The sequence below is a fragment of the Pygocentrus nattereri genome, chromosome 23 (assembly GCF_015220715.1).
Source record: "Pygocentrus nattereri isolate fPygNat1 chromosome 23, fPygNat1.pri, whole genome shotgun sequence".
Lineage (NCBI taxonomy): Eukaryota > Metazoa > Chordata > Actinopteri > Characiformes > Serrasalmidae > Pygocentrus > Pygocentrus nattereri.
Window position 1 is genome coordinate 26,199,630 of NC_051233.1, and position 21,734 is coordinate 26,221,363.

At 38.5% G+C, this 21,734-nt stretch overlaps 2 protein-coding genes across 3 annotated transcripts; one reads left to right on the plus strand and one right to left on the minus strand.

Moving 5' to 3' along the window:
• On the plus strand, positions 1-8,494 carry crfb12 (cytokine receptor family member B12). The gene is made up of 8 exons (XM_017699969.2): positions 1-175; positions 1,881-2,025; positions 2,929-3,058; positions 3,854-4,026; positions 4,565-4,710; positions 6,253-6,412; positions 7,345-7,475; positions 7,680-8,494. Exons 2-8 carry the CDS (start codon positions 1,965-1,967, stop codon positions 8,244-8,246), a joined length of 1,368 nt encoding a protein of 455 aa, XP_017555458.1. The 5' UTR covers positions 1-175; positions 1,881-1,964; the 3' UTR covers positions 8,247-8,494.
• Positions 8,495-8,734: 240 nt separating this feature from the next.
• bicdl2 (BICD family like cargo adaptor 2) lies at positions 8,735-20,593 on the minus strand. Of its 2 annotated transcripts, XM_017699983.2 has the most exons (10): positions 20,500-20,593; positions 18,114-18,538; positions 15,216-15,431; positions 14,346-14,462; positions 12,515-12,661; positions 11,367-11,513; positions 10,725-10,799; positions 10,318-10,400; positions 9,979-10,093; positions 8,735-9,134 (listed from the first exon to the last, which is right to left on the minus strand). In XM_017699983.2, the coding sequence occupies exons 2-10, from the start codon at positions 18,372-18,374 to the stop codon at positions 8,952-8,954; spliced, it is 1,344 nt and encodes a 447-aa protein (XP_017555472.1). In that variant the 5' UTR covers positions 18,375-18,538; positions 20,500-20,593; the 3' UTR covers positions 8,735-8,951. The 2 variants fall into 2 exon arrangements, with proteins under 2 accessions (XP_017555472.1, XP_017555479.1); XM_017699990.2 differs by lacking the exon at positions 11,367-11,513.
• Positions 20,594-21,734: the final 1,141 nt, after the last annotated feature.

The following is a 21,734-nucleotide window of genomic DNA, read 5'->3' on the forward strand; positions in this document are numbered from 1 at the left end:
TGTTGCCACACTTCCCCCTTCCAAATAAGTCCGTATTCAATCTGTCACGCCTCCTCTGGGTAGACTTTCAGGCAAATTTGACAGGCTGCTCACTTCAGTGTCATTTGCGCTTGTTCCTTTCTGGGGGTGCTATTCTTTCTGAGGCTTCATTGAGAAGAAGGCTTGGAACAGACTGGTGAGTGCGAAACGTCACTCTTATCTAAGCTAATATTTGAAATCATTGCGTGTTTTATGAGCATGCCTCGTCAAATCCTCATCACTGTGCTTCTGTTTTCACCCTTGAAGTTACCTGCCTGGACGTGCTACTCATATACGTGAAAATATGTGATGAGGTTTTATGTTGATCGCATGCCTTTATCCTGTTATACTCTCTTATTGCTTTTATGCTTTTTGGTGCATCAGTTATTTCATTATGTTTAAGCAGAAATCTTGCACACAAGTGGAGCTTATGCTTACAGCCACAAAGGTAAACAAGAAAAGTGACAGGCACAAAAAGGATCAAATCATTGCAAAACGGTGCCAAATCTGTCTCGCCAGTCTTGCCTTTATTTCTTGTGAAAATACTATCAAAGTAATACAGTAATACTATCAAAACATTGGACCACATAACATCTGCAGTACGTCCATGCTGTATTTTTATTTTGTATCTTTTGTAGAAGCTCCTTTGCTTTTTTACATAAAAGTTGTCATTTTGAGCCAAACCTGTCTGTTTATATAAGTATAGCTCTGCGGAATCAAGAGATTTTTAACACCATGCATATCAAATACCAAATCTGAAATCTTTGAGCCAGACAATATTGTTACACCCCTAATAAACGTGGCTGACATATTTGATTAAAAAGGGAAATGAAGGCAACAAATCAACTGTTGATAATATTAGCGTTAGTCATTCTCTCCAGGCCTAGTTGGTGCGTCTGAGAATAATGATCAGAATTCAGTAATTGATTACACTAAATAAGTGTTAAATAAACAGCCACACGAAAACGTTTTCCTAGAACCATGGATTTAAGAACCATTTTGGAACCTTTAATACTAAAATGACTAACTTTTGAAGACTATATGGAGGTTATTTGACCTCTGAAACGGTTCTTCACATTCATACATCTCATTGACAAAAATGGTTCTATCCATTGGAAGGTTCTAAGGATCCCAATGGCATGGCTTTAATAACCATGTGGGCACATTTGCTTCCAAGAATACATTCGTACAAAGAATCTATGAAGAACGCACAAGCGACTCATTCACGCACTGACTGTTGCCTATACGAGCATATTTGTGTTCCTGTTAGTGCACTGCGTAGAGCTGTATTAGAGCGTCAGAACAGTGTTTCTCAACCCCGGAGGCCCAAAGAACGGCACATTTTAGTGCTTATCCTGTTTTAAGACACCCACTTTAACTCAATAATGGGCTGTTAATGATTTTAGTTGGATCGGCTGTGCTGGGAGCAGGGAAAACGCTAAAAAGTGCGGGACTTTGGCCCCCCAGGACCAGGATTGAGAAACACTGCATTAGAGTGTATTAGAGGACTATAGTTTGAAGACATTTTTGACACAAAAATATTAAAAATGACATCCAATCTGGATCACAGTATCACAAAATCAAATATCAAACCTGAAGTGTTACGTCCCTATGAACAATAGCTATTAGTGTTAACAACAACGAAAAGCAGGTAACAAAGCAAATGCTAATATTTGCATTAATCATTTTCTCCAGGCCTAAACGGGAGCCTTTGAGAACACAGTAGATGATAGGAGAAGATATATATATATATATATATATATATATATATATATATGTATAGACAGATAGATCTATGATTTGACTGAACTGTTTCCAGCACATTATAAACAAATTAAATGTGCAATTTCTATGTGTTACAGTAAAGAATAAGCTAAAGACAGGAACCGACCACTCTGCCAACCCCTTTAAAAGGGTCTTCAAAGGCTTGATGGAACTTCTATACCATGACGGGCCTGCCAGTGTCTGTTTTCACACTGCTCCTGAATTACCTGCTGTCATCTGAAGGTAATGACATGCAGGAAAAGAGACATTTTAGCCCCACCAAGACAGCAAGCATGTATGTGACTGTATGTCACTGCTGCCCCCCCCCCGGACATTGATTCATGCCATTAATGTTAAAATTATTAGCTAAACTACTTTATAAAGGCTCATCAAAGAAAGAAATTAAGGAAAATATGTAAATTGGACTGTTACTGGATAGTAAATGATGGAAAAAAAAAGTGGCACTCTGTTTATCCACCAGTGGGCTGCTTAGAAAATACAGCAAAAAAAGCCAGTGGGCCACCAGCTTTGGCGTTAGTGGGCCAATAGTAGGCAGCAGTAACACCGGAATTTCACTGTTTTTCATGATTTTTTGTTTTTTTAACTGTGAAATTTCACCAAGAACAATCTCTCTGTTAGCTGAAGGAAGAAAAAAAATACAGTAATGCCCCATTAATGATCAAAAAATGATGGCTGCTACTCCTGTTTTGAGTCATGAATTTTGTGTCTATTATATATAGCTAACTTAGTCATACCGTCTCAGAAACTACATATACAACTTTGTGTCTTGGATACTTTTCACTTTTTTTGGCTTACATTAGAAGGGATTTTTAATTGCTTCACACCCACCTGTCCTCTCTTGTGTCAACAAACAGGGACAGAAGATGTCCCGAGGCAACGAGACTGTATGCCACAAAAATGCAAACCAGTATACTATACTGATCATTCTACAGTTGACTTATCTGACTCATCTGTCACACTGCCAGATACCTGACTTATCGCTTACACACCTTCTTAAGAATCAGAAAACATTGAGATTTACTCCATTGAACTGACAAAACAAACTATTTGCACCCATTTTAATTAGTGTGACACTCGGCTTTGTTTTGTTTGGCATTGATAACTGAAGTCTTTTTGTTGTTGCAGGCGCTCTCCTTCCCCCACTCAACCTGAGTGTGGTCTCGTTAGATTTCCACACCTCCATCCACTGGCTTCCTGGACCAGAGAACCCTACTGGAACCAGATATTCCGTTGAGTTCACAGAAATCAAGCATTTGTAAGTAGAGTCTCTTTTTATTTCTAGAAAACTAGACTGAACATGGGGGATTTCATCGGCATGCAAGGGATTATTCCTGAGGGTCAGGTGACCTCATTCTTTATAACTGGATAATACTAATCTGCACGTTTATATTCATTTGTATGAAAAATGTTTTGTTATATATTTTAATATACAGCATTGTGCAAAAGTCAGAGACCACCCTTTATGTATCTCATTTCCAGTAAGTGTTATTCATTTTTCAGGTTATTCATATTTCTAAGGAAATTAGAAGCTATACAAGACCTGATAGACCACCAAAACTGTCCCCACCAGATAAACAACATAAAGCTTTCATCTTTGAGATATTCCACTCTTCACTCTTGCTTAATTTACTGTTAAATAGTAAAATTTTCTGATTCTTTTCTAAACCTGACACTGATCTTACATTTAATGACTGGTTTAGCTTGAAATTTTGCACATTACTGTATAATAAAGTGTTCAGCAGGTTTGAGGGGAAAGAGTTTTTTGGGGGGCAAGAAGCCTCTTTAGCAAAGGGGCAAAATGTCTACATGAGCATGCTGCCCCAAAATGATCATTTAGATGGACTTTTAATCATAAAGTCATATGCTAACTACTGCAATGACTATTCATATACACATTCAAATTAGTCCATATTTGCAGCCATCCTGATGGAGTTTGAATATGAGTTCCGGTAAACGTGTAGTTCTCTTTTAAAACTGAGTTTTGGCTTGACATTAAAGTAACAGATTCAACTGTCATATCATGTTAATGCTGATCTTGTTGTTTGTGTAGTTCGAAGCCGGTCTGGAATGGACCCGCAAATTGTACAAATATCACCTCAGTGCAGTGCTACTTGGAACTTGACCAGCTTTTCTCAGACTACATCGTGAGGGTCATGGCAGAATGGAAGGAGGAGAGATCAAACTGGACACTTCTGAAACACACATTCCAGCTATATAAAAACAGTTAGTTCAAATGTTTCTACTACACCAGAATATAACACAAGGCTGTACAATACAAATGACCATACTGACAATATGTTGTCACATATCATGCATTTTAATGTGTTAATGACCCTTGATGTGGTCATGGTTAAAGATTCAGGCTTGATAGATCACATGAATTATTTGATTGCTCAGTATACCCGCAGGATACTTGTGAAATGCCCGGGATTGGTCAGTGTTCTCACAACAGACCATAAAATTGTGATTTCTTAGAGGGATGTTTCATGAGATTTCTTGCTGACGGGTATCAATATCGGTATTGGCAGAGTGCTTGAGTAGTTTGAATATATTAGTCTTTTTTAATGCTCCTCTTAAGCAAAGTGCTTCAATCAAAAAGCTTAGCAGTTTTTTTTAAAGAAGGAATACCGCATCTGGCTGATACTGGTAGAGAACATTGGGTCATTGTGCTCTGTGCTTTGAAATATATGAAGAAATGCAAGACCTTTAGAGAAGAAATTGGAAGTTTCACTCAGTTCTTTACCATGGCTTACTCCAACAGCTCAGCTGAGCCCACCAAATGTGAGGATCTTACTTCATCAGCATTCTGTCCAGATTAACCTCAGCCACTTGGTCCAATTAGTCAGGGATGTGCCCTTGAGGTTTTCCGTTCACCTCTATCGTTTGACTTCTGATCACAGAGTCCAGGTGAGACAGCATCCATTGATTTTATGGATATGTGATGTAATATGATGATCCAATTCTTAGAATACTTAAGTGTGCCATAAAACAGGGACTGGTATACCAGTGTGGTTTAACTGGCCCTGGTCTTGGAGGCCCACCGCCCTGCACATTTTCATGCTTTTCCTGACACTATAACTCAATAATAGGTTGTTAATGAGCTGATTAGTTGTATTGAATGTGTTGGGAGGGGGCAAATTACTAAAAAGTGCAGGGCAGTGGGCCTCCAGGACCAGGGTTGAGAAACATTAGTCTAACTGACTACAATTGAAGCAGCTTTGTGCTCGCTCACTAATGCTTCTAGCAGTTTTAGTGGTCCTGCAGCTTCAAAGAGACAGTTGGGCAAAAACAAATACACTTTAGTTTTGCATTGGAGATGTGAGGCCAATGTTCAGTGCTATGAAAAAGAGTTTGCCCCTCACCTAATTTCTTCTGTTTTTCCTAATCTGTCACATTTAAATATTTTAGATCATCCAGCTAATTGTAATCAAAGACAACATGAGTATGCACAAAATGCAGCTTTGAAATGATCTTGCCACTTACTGAAGATAAAGATTTATTCAAAAGTGGTTTGACTCAAAAAAGTGAAAAAGTAATTCCCCCCTCTTGGGGAGGTTAACCACTGTTCAAGTTCTCTCTCACTGTGTTCACTGGAGTCCCAGAGCCTTAGCAATGGCTTTGTGAACCTTTCCAAACTGGTAGATTTCAATTATTGTTTTGCATCTGTATTTGAATCTCATTAGAACATGGCATCATATACTGCTTTTTGAGACCTTCTAGCCTGTTTTCCTGCCAAACTGTTTCAGTGAATTTTAGATTCAACAGGTCTCACAGGAATCATGCCTGGGTAGGTCTAGTGAAAACGAACCCAATAGGCAATCAAATTAGATTTAGTAGCTAAAGGGGCAATTCCTTTTTTTTTTTTAAAAAAAGGGCCAGATAGGGCTGAGAAGCATGAAGTGAAATCCTTTAAAAACAATGTTTAATTGGGTTGTCTTTGTCCAATATTAAAACTTTGATATGAAATTTTGAAGTGTGAGAAATATGCAAAAAATAGACACTATTGGTCAGGAGCAAATACTTTCTCACAGCACTGTTGCTGATAATACTCATTTATAAAAGTGGACAAAATAGGTTGCATAGCTAAAAACAGCAGCAGCTGCCAAGTTCAAGCCTGTATGTTTGTCCAATTTTATAGCCAACATTGTCAGAATGTCAAACCATATATGCGAGTCTATTTTTGGATTGTTTAACAACTCATGGTTGGAAGAAGTGTGACAGTTATGCAATTTGCTGTACACAGATTGGTTCCATTACTTGTTGCATTACTTGCAACATAAGCCTCATAGCTCCAGTGTAAAACTAAAGACGCAAACTTTGGATACCATTCATGTCTTGGCAGGTCAAGCACATTTCACCAAACTTGATTTGTAGATTTAACTTTTATTAAACCTAAATACTGTTAAAGGTGTTCATTAAAAATGGTGCCTTTTTCTTAATTTCTCAAAGCACTTTGGAAAGAAAATAAGTACAGGATCCTTGGACTTCCAGAATCTGCCAGCTGGCTTCAACTACTGCATCAATGCTTCTGCCTTCTATACTCAGATGACCGAGCACAAAAACCTCAATACCACCAAGTGCATTTTACTCCAGAATCAAAGCCACAGAGGTACCAACAATAAGCAGACAATTTTGCTTTCTCGCCACCGATGATTAGACTAAATTAATTACATTCCCCATCAATTTTTTAAAGAACCCAGCACTGGTCTTGAAATGGCCAACAATGGCACACTACAGGTGTGGTAAAGCATATGATGTATTGGAGAAAATAATTAAAGGTGCTGGGGTAGGAATTTTGTGTAGAATGTCTAACCACAAATCTAGTTGTTAATAACTATGGTGCCATTCATCGAGTTGCAACTCTGACGCCAAAGAAGTAAAAGGAACATACCAGTTACAGGCTTGAAAGTTTGTGAACCCTTTAGAATTTTCTTTAATCATGCATAAAACCGTGATGCTACCACCACCAGGTTTCACGGATGGACTAAGGTTTTTATGCTGGAATGCAGTGTTTTCCTTTCTCCAAAGGTAATCCTTCTCGTTTAGACCAAAAAGATATATTTTGGTCTCATTCGTCCACAAAACTTGTTCCAATAGCCTTCTGGCTTGTCTATGTGATCTTGAGCTGAACCTGCAGACAGGCAGCAATCTTCTTTTTGGAGAACAGTGGCTTTCTCTTTGAAACCCTGCCATGCACATCATTGTTATTCAGTGTTCTCCTGATGGTGGACTCATGAACCTTAAAATTAACCACTGTCAGACAGGCCTTTAGTTGCTTAGAGGTCACCCTGGGCTCCTTTGTGACCTTGTGGACTTTTACACGCTTGGTGTGATCTTTGTCGGTCAACCATTCCTGGTGACTCTAATTTCACCTTCAAATATCTGCTAATCCTAAAGATTCACATACTTTTGCCACTCACAGATACATAATGTTGGATCATTTTCCTCAATTAATATTCAATTCACTAATGTTCAAGCACAACTATATATTATTTTCCATCTTTTCCTTAATGTATCTTTTACATTTCTCTTATTCACAAGGAGGCGTCGCTCACATCATTGGTGTGGTTGTAGGTGTTCTCCTACTGCTAATCATTCCCACCGGCATTGTTCTAAGCACCAAAAGCTGCTTCATGTGGAAAATTGGGAACAGCTACATTCCAAAAGCTCTGGTGTGTTGGCTTAACTACTTCCAGAATGAATTAACTGGATATCTGTTGCTACATGATAGCCATTTACTATAATGCTAACAAAAATGTTTGCTAAAATTCAAGATGCATATAAAAACACATCTGCAGCTATAAATTAGCAGTGCATGGTCTGATGATCAAGCTGATCAATTTTTAAAAATGTGTTTCTTCTGTCATGATTTACAGCGTATCATAACTGGAACTGATGCAGTCTTAAAACTGAAACCTGAGGAACTCCACCCTCCTCCAATCTCAATTACATATACCGAGTTCACAGCTGAGGCTGCACATGAGACAGTGGATGAGAATCTACAACAGGCCTACTGCAAGAGAGAACGTTGTTCAATGGTGATCAGGCGTGGGTCAGAGGATGAGCTGGAGGATGCTAACTTTCTCGGGGAAGTGGATGAGATACAGCCCCGCAAGCTTGATTTGTACAGTTCAGCTGTGAACATGGAAGAGACTGAAGATCAGCTGATACTGGAGGCAGGTCCAACTTCTGGCTTTTCGATGCAGTGGAGCCCTACTTTCTCAAGCCTAGCAAGGACTAGTTTTGATAAAGCCAACATAAAAATCTCACCCTCAGACTTGGATGATGAAGAAAACTCAAAGACAGAGAGGCAGCATCTGTCCTACTCCCCTAGCTGCAGTTCAGAGAGATCAGAACTGTCTGAAGATGAGATGGATTTTTCACATAGTGATGACATTATTGGAAGTAATTACGAGCCCAGGCCTGACCCACGTTTGATGTAGCTGGATGTCCAGTTAAGGGCACAGTGTTATGAATAATTAGACAATGTACAATGAAGGCAGGCTCAAGGTCAAGAAGAAATATGAAGACTATAGTATGGTACAGTTACATCTCAGTGTAGCAAAATGAAGAAATAACTTCAGTGAAATACCTCAGCTGTCTGCATGGAAAGATGCGTGTGGAATTTTCATTACTGGTGCAGATTTATGGACATGATACTAAAAATATATATATATATATATATATATATATATATATATATATATATATATATATATATATATATATATATATATATATATATATATATATATATATATATGTGTGTGTAAATTTTATATTGGATTCCATGTGTGGAAATGATTTGACTAACTACTACCTCTTATTGTTAGAAATAATCGTGTCATCAGATTGTACTGGCAAGATATATTGCCACTATATCTTTGAACTATGATTAAACACACATACAATGAGCTCACAACTGTCAGTGTTGTTTTGATATTAAACATTTATGTGACAGATGCAATACTTGCAAATGAATATGAACAAATGATAAATTTCATGCCAAAATATACTATATTTAGTCTATATGTCTTATTTACACCCCCAAACAACAACAACAACAACAACAACAACAACAACAATAACAAATTGTAGGAAAATGCTCTTACAGTAGTTTCATGTACTTTACTCTTTCCATCTAAAGTTCATTCCACACCAAAAAGAGAGGAGAAAAAGCTTTTCTTCCCCTCCTCTTTTGATAAACGAAGAGATTTGCTTGTGCGACTGCCTCTTTGGAATGGTGATTGTGTTTTTTCCTTCTCCTTCTCTCTTTGCCTCTCTTGCTCTTGGAGCTGCACCTGTTGACATATCACTAGCCGCATGTCCTCCTGGAGAAACGAAGGGACAATGAGAAGTAGAAAAGACATTAGCATGAGACTTTCCACCAAGTGAGAAACATTTTTGTCCCATCATAACATTTTGAAGAACGTACACACTAAATTGTTATTATTCAAAGTACAATATTGAAATATCATATTTTAAAATGAAATGAAGGCCTCTATCAATTAATGTCCTAATGGCTTCACTTCATTTTAATAAACTATGGCAAAAACAAATGCAATTGTGGCTCATTAATTAAATAGTTGCTGTGATTATTTACATAATATGTAAATATGCAACAATAATAGCAATACAAATGTAAACAAAACAAAAGCATTTAAAGCAACAAGCAAGTTAAAGGTACTGCTAGACAGCCAGTCTACAGCCCATATTCAGTAACTTTGATTTTATGATATCACAAAATAATAAACTTTTTCCCCTTCAAAACCACATGGACCACATATACTACAGTACCGCTTTCTCCACAATGCTGATAATCACATATTGCTAAATTATTATAGAAAAAAAATAAATAGATCAGCTGACCCAAAAAAATGAATGTCAATTAATCCCAGGAATGCAATAAATGTGCCATTTTCTCTACAGATTTTGGCAACAGGATTTAACACATTGTGGCACTTAAACTAAAACAACTGTTTTAAATAAGTTAAAATAAGCTAATAATACCAATCAGTATTTTCACCATAAGAGGCTCATCATTCAAACCCGAAGAAAGGCGTAAAACTGAACTCTGAAATTTTACGATGGGATAGAAAGGGCACTGTATTGGTAGAAGTTCTTGGAACATCTCACACAAAAACATTGCCAAAGACAACACCACCTTTCACCGACCTGCCACGACTCCACCTCCTGAGACAGCGCCACCTTGTGTTTGATGGTGTTCAGGAGCTGCTGGTTGAGGGTGTCTCGTTCCTTCCGAGCTAGAATGATCTCTTCCTCCAGAGCACTGTGTTGGCAACACATCAAAACAACACAGGACACTGGGCAACATTCCTTCAGACATTATCAGTCATTATCACACCCTACGTAACAGCATCTTATTTACTAGGCCAGTTCAAAAGAACTTAATCTAGATCACTGCTATTTGAAAACAGCAATGCGAGATATATGAAAATGCACGTAATGTGATACCACACCCACTAGCACGATTTCTCTGAAGCCTTCTCTTACCTGTACGTTGGTTTGCCAGGAGAATTGCGGAATGGCTTCAAGTCTTCTCTCAGTGTTTCTAATTCAGCTTGGCTGGTCTCCAGCTATTAAAAAACAAGGAGCTTTGGACGTAGTACCCAGTTGAACGTGACATATCAGTTCAACACAGAGGTTGGCGATATGGCATTGATATTTTCAATATTTGGCACTTAATACAGCTAAACAGGACTAATTTTGCTGTTTATAATGGAACATGCAGTTGGTCAGTGTTCTACAAGTGCTGATTGATATACATGATATGTTCAGAAAAGCATCTTGTATTGTGATATAACTTGGCACAATAACGATAATATATACAGTCATATTGCCCAGCCTTAGTTCAGCATGATCCACATTATAAATAAACAGCATTATAAATGTGGACAAACCTCTTTAATCAGCCTCTGAATCTCCTCCTCTTTCACTTGTAAGATGGCAGAGTGGGCCAAGATAGTTTCTTTAGCCTGTTGGACCAAATTTCATACAATGACTAAGTGTAATAATCTCAAGCAAGTTGATACATTTTATGAATTATAACCAAGAACGTTGACTCAGCATAAACGGAGAGAGAGTTGGGTCTGCATGAGAAAGGGACACACAAAGGGAATATTTCACTGGTAATGCTGATAACGTCAGAAATCTAGTCGTTAAAAGGGTTGTTGAGGTCACTACTACACTTTCTAAACGAGTTCTTTTGCCACTGATGGGTAAATAAAGCCAGTAAAAAGACCTAGAAAGCTGCAGAGGCAGATCACATCACTTGACAGTTAACACTTGTACAGACCTAATGCCATCTTTGGAAAGACTAATAAACGCTCAGTCATTTTATTAGTAACCCTACCATGTAGCTCCAGATGTTCACTTTGTTAGTCAGTCTGGGCTATAACCCATAATTGTTCACCAGTATAGTGAACCTATAAGGCAGGTGGAGCCCAAAATATCTAGTGAATGGATTGACAAGGAAGGGATTTCTACTAAAACACCTGGTGAGTGCATACGCCACTTTAGATACACTCTCCAACAGGCACTACCTGTGACTGCTGGAGTTCATTCTGGAGGGACAGAGGGAAGCACGCGGTCTCTCCGAGGCTGGCCTCCTCCCCCAGAGCCTGCACCCTCTGCTGGAGGCTCCGATTCATGGTGCGCAGCTGGAACACCACACTGTGTTCCTGTTCCAGCTGTGAAAGAACCGCAGATGGTGAACCTGAGGTTACATACGAAGCCAAGCCTTTCCAGTCCTTTTCATGCTGGGGGGAGGTGACTGAAAGGGTGCATATCACTGCTGTCAGAACAAAACCTTGTATCTCCAAAATAGTAACTTTACAGGAGAAGGAAAAAACATACATTACTTTTAAATGTAAGTCAATGGAACCAGGGTTTTTGTCCAAGCAAGTTTGGGCCATTTCTTTCAGTCCATTCATCATGAAATTTTTACACACTGTAAAGAACAGCAGGTATTTTCAAATTATGTCAAAATCTGAAAAACGACAAAATGGAAATAAGAGGTTTTGTTCCGACAGCTGTGACATGCCCGTTGCTGATGTACTGTATCCATGTCTTTACATCAGAAATAATTACTGTTTCAGTAAATCACTACTGAAGATACAGCATTATTAAAGTAACGTATTCTGATAGAAAAACAATCCCCCCACAGAGAAAATTTAATTTCAGACTTTCTCCAGCAAATATGGACTTTGATCCAGGGTTAAAGTTTCTAAGAGGTTAAAAGTTGCCACTTTTAATTGGTTGTTTATTTAGACTTTTGCAAATGTCATACTTATAGAATGTAAACTATCATATGTATGAACTAAAATCAAGATTATGCTAATCAGCATTTGCACTGAATTGATTAGGATCAATTCTACAGACCATTTATATTACTCATTTTTCTTTATTAGTTCATGATAGTCAGGAATGTCTTCAGATATCTGACCATAATAGCACAATCTGAGGTAAAAGGAACTGAGCGATTCTACTCTGTCGCTTCTGCTACTTTGATTCTCACAACTGTGATGGCATGAAATGTGTTATTGCTACAATAAGGGGTGCAGCATTTCTATTTTTCAGTATAAGCTGGTCTTGTACTATCAGGGATGGGTGGCTCCTGTACTAACAGTATTGCCTTTTTCTTTCTCCCTCTCTCTCTCTCTCTCTCTCTCTTTCTCTCCATCTTCCGTACCTCAGACTCCTTTTCTTTCAGGTTGGTCTGCAGTTCGAGGACTCTCTCTCGCAGTGCATCCCTCTCAGTCCTCATCCTCTCGTTGTCCTCCTCCGTGGACTTCAGCTGCTGGTCCATATTAGAAAAGCGCTCCTGTAGAACTTTGTTCTGCTCAACAAGAAGGTACAGCTGCGTGATCTTATGCAGCACACATACTAGCTCCAGTTAAAAGTTTGACAGAAAGGGTCTTTCCTATAGTCACTATTTTCCACACTTTGACACAGTGAACACAGCAGAACTGACGCAAATGTAACTCTGCAATGACGTTGATGATGGCATTCTCTCAAGCAGAGATCTTGTTGGCTTGGGGCCAGGGCAAAAATGTTTTGTTTTGTTTTTTTTTGTTAAAAATGTATATTTTGGAAATAATAAATTCATTTTTTTAAAACAATAAAAACCTGTGGGCATAAATAGTACAAGAGAGATTATGACTTCATTTCCAGAATTGTATGAAGATACACTGTGATAATCCAGTTCTTTACTTTTCATGTTACCCATCTTGATCACATTCGATCTCCACCTTTGAAGTAGTATTAATTCTATAATTCATTTGATATTAATTTTTATTCTACCCCAATTCTCGATGCAAAAAAAAAAAAAAAAAAAAAAAAAAAAAAAAAAAACACAGGAAAAGGTGTACTGTGCAAGTTGTGGGGATTTGGAGACCTCTCTGGTGGAATTGTGTCATTGCAAGCAATACGCAGAAGAATATATTGTACTGGGTTATTTTGGACCCTTTTCCTGAGCGGATGAAGCTGAGCATCGTGAGCGTGTTGAAAGAGTATTCAACGAGAACTTTTAATTTCACAAGTTAGACATCTGGATATTCAGTTTTTCTAAGGTTTATGAAAGGTGAAAGACAAAATGCACCAGCAAAACAGCGACAAGACATTTTGTATAAAGCTATACAAACTGCCATAATAAGCTGACATCTAATCAGCTAATTGCTGCTATGTAATTGATAAAGTGCCCATTCACTGTTGTTATTGTTTACAGGCTTGTATTTATAGTACAAGCAGGTGTTTGGTGTTCCTCAAATACTGATGAATTACATTACAAAACACTTTTTTGTGATCAGTATCATGACAATATTGATAATACATAGCCCTACTGCCCTCCCATAGTTGGTATAGTCACACGATACATTTATTTGATCCTCTACAGAGAATTTATGCGCAATTATTGTTTGTTTGCCAAATTTAATGTACTTATTTAATGTTTTAGGAGCCAATCATGGAGATGTCCAGGTAGTTTTAGGGGGTTTAGAACCTTTTTTTTTTAATGCAACTGTACATCCATTACACTCTGAAAAACATTTCAGTCCTTGCTTTATGTCTCGTGTGTTGGTCATAATATGAATGTTTATTTTTCTTCATGTGCCTAAGCCCAAATGTCCAGTATACTGGACACAGAGTATTGTCAATAGTAGTACACACAAAAAATCATGTATTATGTTTTTCATTATGCAATAGGAAACATGTTTGTTGGGGTATAGTTGGCATAATGCCCTTTATACTACTGTTTTGATTGTCCTGTAGTTGAACAGCACTACGGACTTATTATACAGACATGGATTAAATTACATGGTCATTGGTGTTTTACCATTTAGACCAGGATTAGGCTTAATCTGGGTCTGGAAAACAGGCCCAAAGTGCTATGCATGCTGCAACAGGAGACGTTTTATTGTGGGTGTATATATATCCTCGGTTAAACCATGCGTTATTGGTGATTTATCATAGGAAAGCCTTTTTGGTCCAGGACAAGACATTTGATTATGGTTTTGTTTATATACCTCGGCTTGCAGGCTGTCCAACCGAGCTGAGCTTAACGACCGGCTGAAACTTGTGTCCTCCATCTCTTCTTTTAAAGAGCGCAGCTCAAGACGCAAAGAGTGCTCCAAAGACACCGCCTGAGACAGAGAATGAGAACAAGAGGCTACTAAAATAAAGGAAACATGCCACGCTACATATAATCTCAGAAACTGACTTCAGACCCTCTTTCTTTAGGCAGAAATAACCAAACCTGCCTCTCTGCATTCCAGCTATACTCTCACTGTGTGTTGCGCAGCAAGGTGTTACAAAACCATTTTCCACAGAGACATAATCTTGTGTCAACCTGCCTAATTTGTTTTACAGCAGCAATTCCTAATCTAGTCATATTAAGTGTTGTTGAAGTGATAGTTTGGGAGAAAATATGGACACTGCATCTTGCCTCAAATGTAGTTGATCAGCCATGTTTGCTTGGTGTCTGCAGTTTGCTTCTTTAGTTCTACACTGAAGCTACAATGCTAATGTGGCTAACAAGTACTAGAAGATTATAGTTATAGCACTATGCAAACTGCCTGCCTAAACTCTCATACACTCGCCCTGAGTAGCTCAGTAATCTCCAACGGATTTGCTTATGGGCTTCTGACACTGAAAAACAGTGTTTTCTACACAAATGGATGAAAATACAGCATCAAAACGCTGCTACTGTTTTTCTCTAGACAACTTTTGCTCATTATTATAGACAGTATGTCAACTATCACTTTAATGGCTTGGTTCAGGCATGCTGGGAGAGAAAAAACACGGACCGACTGGTGAGCTGCTTATGACCTAATCCGAAAAAGTTGCCTTACACCCTCACTGGCTACAAACACTCAAGATTCTGGCCATGTGGTCACCTCTGCAAGCTGCTCCACCAGTTTCTGGTTGTGAGCAGACAACTGGGCCAGCTGCTCGCTCTCCTCACGGCGCCGATCGCGGCCCTGACAGTGCTTCTGATCCAGCTGCTCATGTAGAGATGTGATGTCAGCCTGTAGCTCTGCCTCCTTCTGCCCTGCCTCCAGTTCTTGCACCTCTAAGTGGCGCTGCAACATGTGTTTCTCTTGCTGTAAGGCCTGAAAGCACAAACACAGTTGTATTGCTACACTGCAGACTCAGCACACCTTGTCAAAAATTTGGGGATATTTTGCCTTCTTTGTCTACATTTTCAGTTTGCTAATACTTTATTATATTCCGTAACATTAAGACGTTCATTAAAGCGTCTTCCTTGGTGTGCAGAGCAGGTAAATAGTGGCAGTAGGTGTGTGCAATATGATATATTATTGTTATCATGATAAATTCATGTTACAATATACTTTTCATATATCATAGGTATAACCAGTAGTTCTACAAACTCTGACCTGCACATACATGCTTATGATAAAACAAAAGACAGATTTAGACCAATTATTGGGCCTCAATCAGAACACGATTTGCCACATAAATAACTGCAATTAACAAATTCACTGTCTTTTTGTATGCAACTATTAAGGAACGGGCCTAAAGTAGCCATATTAGCTGATGAGCTATTTTGCTCCCTCATTGTTGATATATAGCAGCTCCCAACTGATGACAGAAACATCTCACTGACTTCTAAAGGTGTTCTATCACCACTCCGTTCTAGCCCCAGTGTTCTAGCATCATTTAGACCATTTTAGCACTAAAGGGGGCTTAAGCATGTGAAAGGTTTGAGTGCTGAAGACACATCACAACTGAGGGGGGTAAATGGGCAGAGTCTAACCTTGTAATCCAATTCCAACGTGTCACAAATATTGATATTTTCTCTAAAAAAGAAAAAAAAAAAAAAAAAAAAAAAAAAAAAAAAAAAACCACCACACACACACAAAACAAAAAAAAAAGCACAAAAAAGCAAAAAAAAAAAAAAGTAAATAAAATAAATAAATAAATAAAACCAACCTATTATGTAGTCTATTTATGTTAGTCGTCCATATAAGTTACAGACACCTGGCTAAGAAAGCTCACTCATTTGTATCGTTTGTATCATTTTGAAACACTAGGTGTCCCAACCTTTTGGTAAACAGTGAAGCTGGTATGAGTAACCAATTATCTAAAGCCTAATAATCCTTCAAATGGTTTAGCTGCATGGCTTGAAGGGATGGGTGGAACTGCACGCCATTCTCACCCATATGACTGTCAGAGACACCAAATTTCCTACTTGTGATCACTCAGGATGGGCAATACCAAGTTATACGCGCACTTAAATGAGCATTGAATCAAGTATTGTTTGCAATATATTGTGCTCCACTTGTACATCATATTTTATTTGTATTGCAGTTTACTTTATTGTTGAATGCACTGTGTATTGTAGTTTACTGGTATTGTATTGTACTGTATGGCACAGAGTTCTGTGTTCAACTCTGTTCCTTTTTCTCTGGGTATCTACAGTGACTTGTTTCTAGCAGTATCTGAGCTCAGGACCGTCTTTCTCTCTAACCTATTGGTAACTAGCAAAGATACTTTCTCTAGATAGATAAAGCACTTCTTGTAAGTCGCTCTGGATAAGAGCGTCTGCTAAATGCTGTAACTGTAAATAAATACATAGGCTAGTATCCAGATACCAACACCAAATATTTCTTGCACACACGAAAATGTGAAATCTTACAGGTTTCTAGAATGAGAGTTTCTAAATAAAGTCTGTATACATGAAAATCTTTGCATTAGTCTGGAATAATTTGTTTAGAATAATAAAAAATTGCACTCCTGAAGAAATAATGTTAAGATATTACAGATGTTAAATGAGACCTATGCACTCCCAATTTACCTGCTAACATGCATATACATTTATTTCCCAAATGCTCATTTGCTAAAGTTTTTTTTGACCTTTTCAGTATTAAAAATAAATTTCAGTTCATTGAAATCATTTCTAATTACATATAAATAAATATATATGCATTACTCTTTTTACAAAGGGAAATAGTGTTTCTACCTCACTGTACTAATACTTCATTAATCCATCCATTCCTACTCATCAACCACTCTAATGAGCAGGAAATCCAGCAGGGCAACGATATTACGTTTCTATTTGCAAAGCTGCGGTCCCACTCACAGACCCAATTTATATCAATGCAAAACAGAGCTGACCATAGTTTCCAGTGAAGTTAAACATGCTGCTGATTAAGGTGGCGCAATATGGCAAAAACATGAGCCAGCAACAAGAAGGTTGTGGGTTCAAAACTCAAGACTGAGTGCTTGGACAGATAAAAGCCTGGACATACTGAGACATTGGACATTTTCATTATATTCATGTCACAAAATCCTGGTTTTCAGAGGTTGGAATGGACAATATCGTCACTGTCCCCCACCGACAGGACAAGGAAAAGAACCTTCATAACTTTTAATGGAAGTTACTGTAAACAGAGTTCATTCCAATTCATTTTGAAGCATTTCTTTTCATTTCTCATTCTTTGATTGTCAAAAACTGAAAGAAACGTCAATAATGGACATGCAAGGTTTTCTTCTGACAACAGCGATATGCTTCTTCAGTTGAATTTAAAGAAAAAACGAATTAAAAAGCAACAGGAACAAGAAAAACAAACAGCTTGTTAAAAATACACTAGTCACACAAGATGATGTTATAATGGGCTGACAACTGAATGACCATTCAGCTACTTGTTTCTATGCAGTGTCTGTGTACTGGTTGTTGTTTAGAGGCTCTCTAATTAGTCTAAATCTGTATTTATGATTTTTATTGTCTTTTTTCTGTCTGTGTTTATAAAATTCAAAAAACTATTCCTAACCTCCATGTCTCTCCTCATCTGCTCCAACTGAGCTTCTAGCACCTCGTTCCTCTCCAGCAGGGCCTGGCCCACTTCAGCCGCCAGGATCAGGTCCTTCTCCAGCATGGTGGGGCTGCAGTCGCCCTCGGGGGAGGCCAACAGGTCATCTGGCCTGACCCCTCGGCCCATGATGCGATGCCTGGAGGGCGTTGACGAGGAGAAGGGGAAGAAGGAGTCCTCCAGGCTGGGAGAGGGCAAGCTCTCTTTCCTGGTCGAAATCATTGGTGCTTTGTGTTTGTTTCACACTGGTTTGGTACCCCCAAGGCCTTCCTCACTCTTTCAGGACATCAGGTTATTAGATGCAATCCCATCCGCAGCTTTCAGGGGCAAAGAGTGAGGCTCTCATCTTGTATCTGAAGTAGGTTAGCAGGTCAAAATCTGAACATCTGAAAGTGAGCAAAACCAGAAGTCAGAAGACAGTCAGCCAAGAACACATTTCTGAAGTAGAATATGACCAGACTGACAGCAAAACTTTGTGGCTGATATTGATATCAATTATAAGGGGCTAAAATTTGGCCTGTACAGTTTTAGGTTTGGGTACATTTTACAGGTATTTGCTATTTAAGCCATGATGTTTTTTTTTTGTCAGATGTACCAGCTCAGTCTGTATTGTTATGACACACACAATTAAAATAGATGGTTCTTCAAAGGGTTCTTTAGAAAAGGTAATTATTATATATTGTTGCATTCCAAAAAACACTGTGTATATTCATTTTTGTTGATTTTTAATTCTCTGTATTATTTGAATACAGTTGTTCTTCCATACACTGTGTGAAAATTACATGATGAATCCAAAAATCACCTGGAATCACCTTGAACAAAACAACTTGTATTAAAGTTGAGGAATTTTTGCCTTCTCTTCTAAATTTACTGTGTTCTTCTCCGAACAGCGATGGTACAGGATCATGACAGCTCAAAGAACCATCTTAAATGAGTAAAGACGAAGAGAGTGATGTATTTGGTTCTTGGAAAGTTAAAAGTGGTTCTATATAGCACCAAAAGGGTTCCACCATCAACCTTTTTGGCAGTATATAGAACGGTTTGAGCCAACAACCGAGTGAAGTTATATGAGGAAAACACATACTAATTATAATAGTAATACTAAATACTAAACAGATACTATTATCTGTAATATTATTATTAAAAATTAACAAATTATGGTTCATCCGTATCAGCCAATATTATCAGCCAACTGATACTGGCAGCCTCCAAATCAATCTATTTTATTTGCCATACACATTAACCAGGTAAACGGAGTCAGGTATTAACCAAGTGCCGGGACAAAAACGCCCCTAAAAAGGTACAAAAATATCCCAAATGTGTGAAATGCAGGATCAAAAATGCACCATTGAAGCATCTCACTTGATAAGTTTCACACCTTTTTGATGCATTTAAAAAGAAGCTTAGGAATCTTGAGGTTTGATCACAATACTTGAACACAGCTATACGCTGCACCTTCAACATACAATCCAAATATAATCCACACATCTTAGTTTAAATTAGCAGCTGTATGGCAAATAGATTGTACATGAAATGATTATAAACAGGCAAGGTGCCTGAAATGAGATGCTACTGGCAAGTCAAAGAGATGCCACACTTAACTGTGAACAAACTGAAGTTTACTGGCAGCTAAATGGCTCGGATTTCTCAGACCTACGCTGTCCTGAACAAGCTAAACCAGGCCAGGAAAGATAATATACTTCAGCCTCAGAGCATTTCTATTGTTGTCTGTGGGCTCCTTTTATAGAAGCGACCAAAATAACAAGAGCTGTAGTGTTTCCCACATTCCACAAGTCATTTAAGTCTCCTCAATGACCAGCTACACCCCTGCATGTCTGCCAGACTGGTTTTGTGTTCCTGTGATCATGCACGGCTGGGCTTGCTCAATCTAAAGTCACTTCTAATGAATCTGTTAAGGGCTAGGCTAAACGGCCGTTCCTCAGGTGGCCAGTGGAACACCTGTTAAAAGTCCAGGATGAGTCCAGACTAGTTCCCACTTCTCCTGTTGATCAAGGAAGCCATCTAGGACAGCTATTATGAGCTAGTTGTGCTGTAAACCAGCACCTGTTTGGCTAAAATACAGCAAGGTTTGCTCAGCTTCTTGCTCAAATCAAAACACTTAAGCCAGAATACAAGACAATTTATCAGGCGAACTAGTTGTAGTTTAATATTCTATTAAAAAAAACTTCTACAGTGTTAGCCTTACCAGTACTGGACAGACATTGGCACACATGTTCATGATCAAGGTGTAACATCTACACTCAAAATTTGTAATTTCATCAAATGTTGTAGTTGGATACTGGGAAAAATACAGATCTACTGCCAACTACTGCCTTGTTTTTCTTACCTGGGAAGTTCCTGCTTGGCTCCTAACATGAATGGCACCAGGGAAGCACTGCTGGTTTCCTTGGAGCCTGTGAACCAATGTTCAGCAGTTAATGGCCACGCTACACCCACCTTTGATGACCTCAGCAGATGGGAGGGGTCAAAAGAATTCATGCAAATGTGGTGGGAAGGTGCTTCACACAGGTGACGAAGGTAATACAAAAGCCTTTCAGGTGAGGTCGCTTGAGAAAACCACACTGTAAAACCATGAATGGCCCCATTATTCTTGGTTCTTACCCAAGAAACAGGCTCACACTTGGTTGGTTCTTGGCCGAAATCAACCACAGTAGAGCTCGATTGACATTTTTTGCCTGTATGTTTTTATTACATACGCAACAAAAAGGTGTTCATTAGTCTGCTACCAAAAAAATTGGCAACATTTGAGGCAGAGAATCAAATGTATGCCACTGTCAGGTAAGCATAGCCTTCAGATGTGAAGAACGAATTGACCAATGGTAAAAAAAAAAACAACAACAGACCACTACTTATTCCAGCTTCTCATTTAATAGTTTTTTCCGTTCCATCTTATATGGTGCAGCAGCCACATTCTGGTGCCTACAGAACGTTCAATACAAATGCCAGAATTTAAGGTGGAATGTAAAGTTGGTCAAAGACGATAACTTAAGCTTTATTACACAAAGCGTTTATTTATGGGGTGATACCACAATGTACAGGATCCTAATGGTGTATCAGGTGTACTGGGACTACAATAGCCCAAATGTGTTTGATTTTCTGGTTTCCTGATGGGATCCAAAGGAGGAAACCAGTGGTCTCTAATGTTAACCATTAAGCCAATTCCCAATAAAAAGCAAGGTGTATCTATTAATGAGTTAATCCTAATGTTTCTTCTGGTCTTTTTTCAGCAGGGCAGGCAAACGTGCTCATTCCTGCCACCTTGTGGTTGTGGCAAAATTCTTCTGTAGCTTAAAGAGTGACATTTTCTGGAATTCACCACCCAATACTATAGTTTCAAAGAAACTTTAATCCCTGCTGAAAGATTCAGAGTCACTTGTTACATTTCTTAGCACCACTGGCGATGTCATTCATAAGTAGACTCAGCTAAAACGTGTCCTGAGAAACCACAGTAGCTCCCTTGAGGAGCTCAGCCTGTTTGTTGATGTTCTGGTCTGTGAGAAGGTGGCTTGTTCAGCTCCTGGCATGGTCTCCAGACTCTGCAACTGGCTGTAGATGTAGCAC

Excerpts from the sequence above, each read along its gene's own strand:
- bicdl2 (XM_017699983.2), bottom strand. The coding sequence starts at position 18,374 with ATGATTTCGACCAGGAAAGAGAGCTTGCCCTCTCCCAGCCTGGAGGAC. Across the intron at positions 12,662-14,345 it reads TGGACAGCCTGCAAGCCGAG|AACAAAGTTCTACAGGAGCG; the intron begins GTATATAAACAA and ends CTTGTTGAGCAG. Across the intron at positions 10,800-11,366 it reads ATGAACTCCAGCAGTCACAG|GCTAAAGAAACTATCTTGGC; the intron begins GTAGTGCCTGTT and ends TTGGTCCAACAG.
- crfb12 (XM_017699969.2), top strand. The coding sequence starts at position 1,965 with ATGACGGGCCTGCCAGTGTCTGTTTTCACACTGCTCCTGAATTACCTG. Across the intron at positions 2,026-2,928 it reads TTACCTGCTGTCATCTGAAG|GCGCTCTCCTTCCCCCACTC; the intron begins GTAATGACATGC and ends TTGTTGTTGCAG. Across the intron at positions 3,059-3,853 it reads TTCACAGAAATCAAGCATTT|TTCGAAGCCGGTCTGGAATG; the intron begins GTAAGTAGAGTC and ends TTGTTTGTGTAG.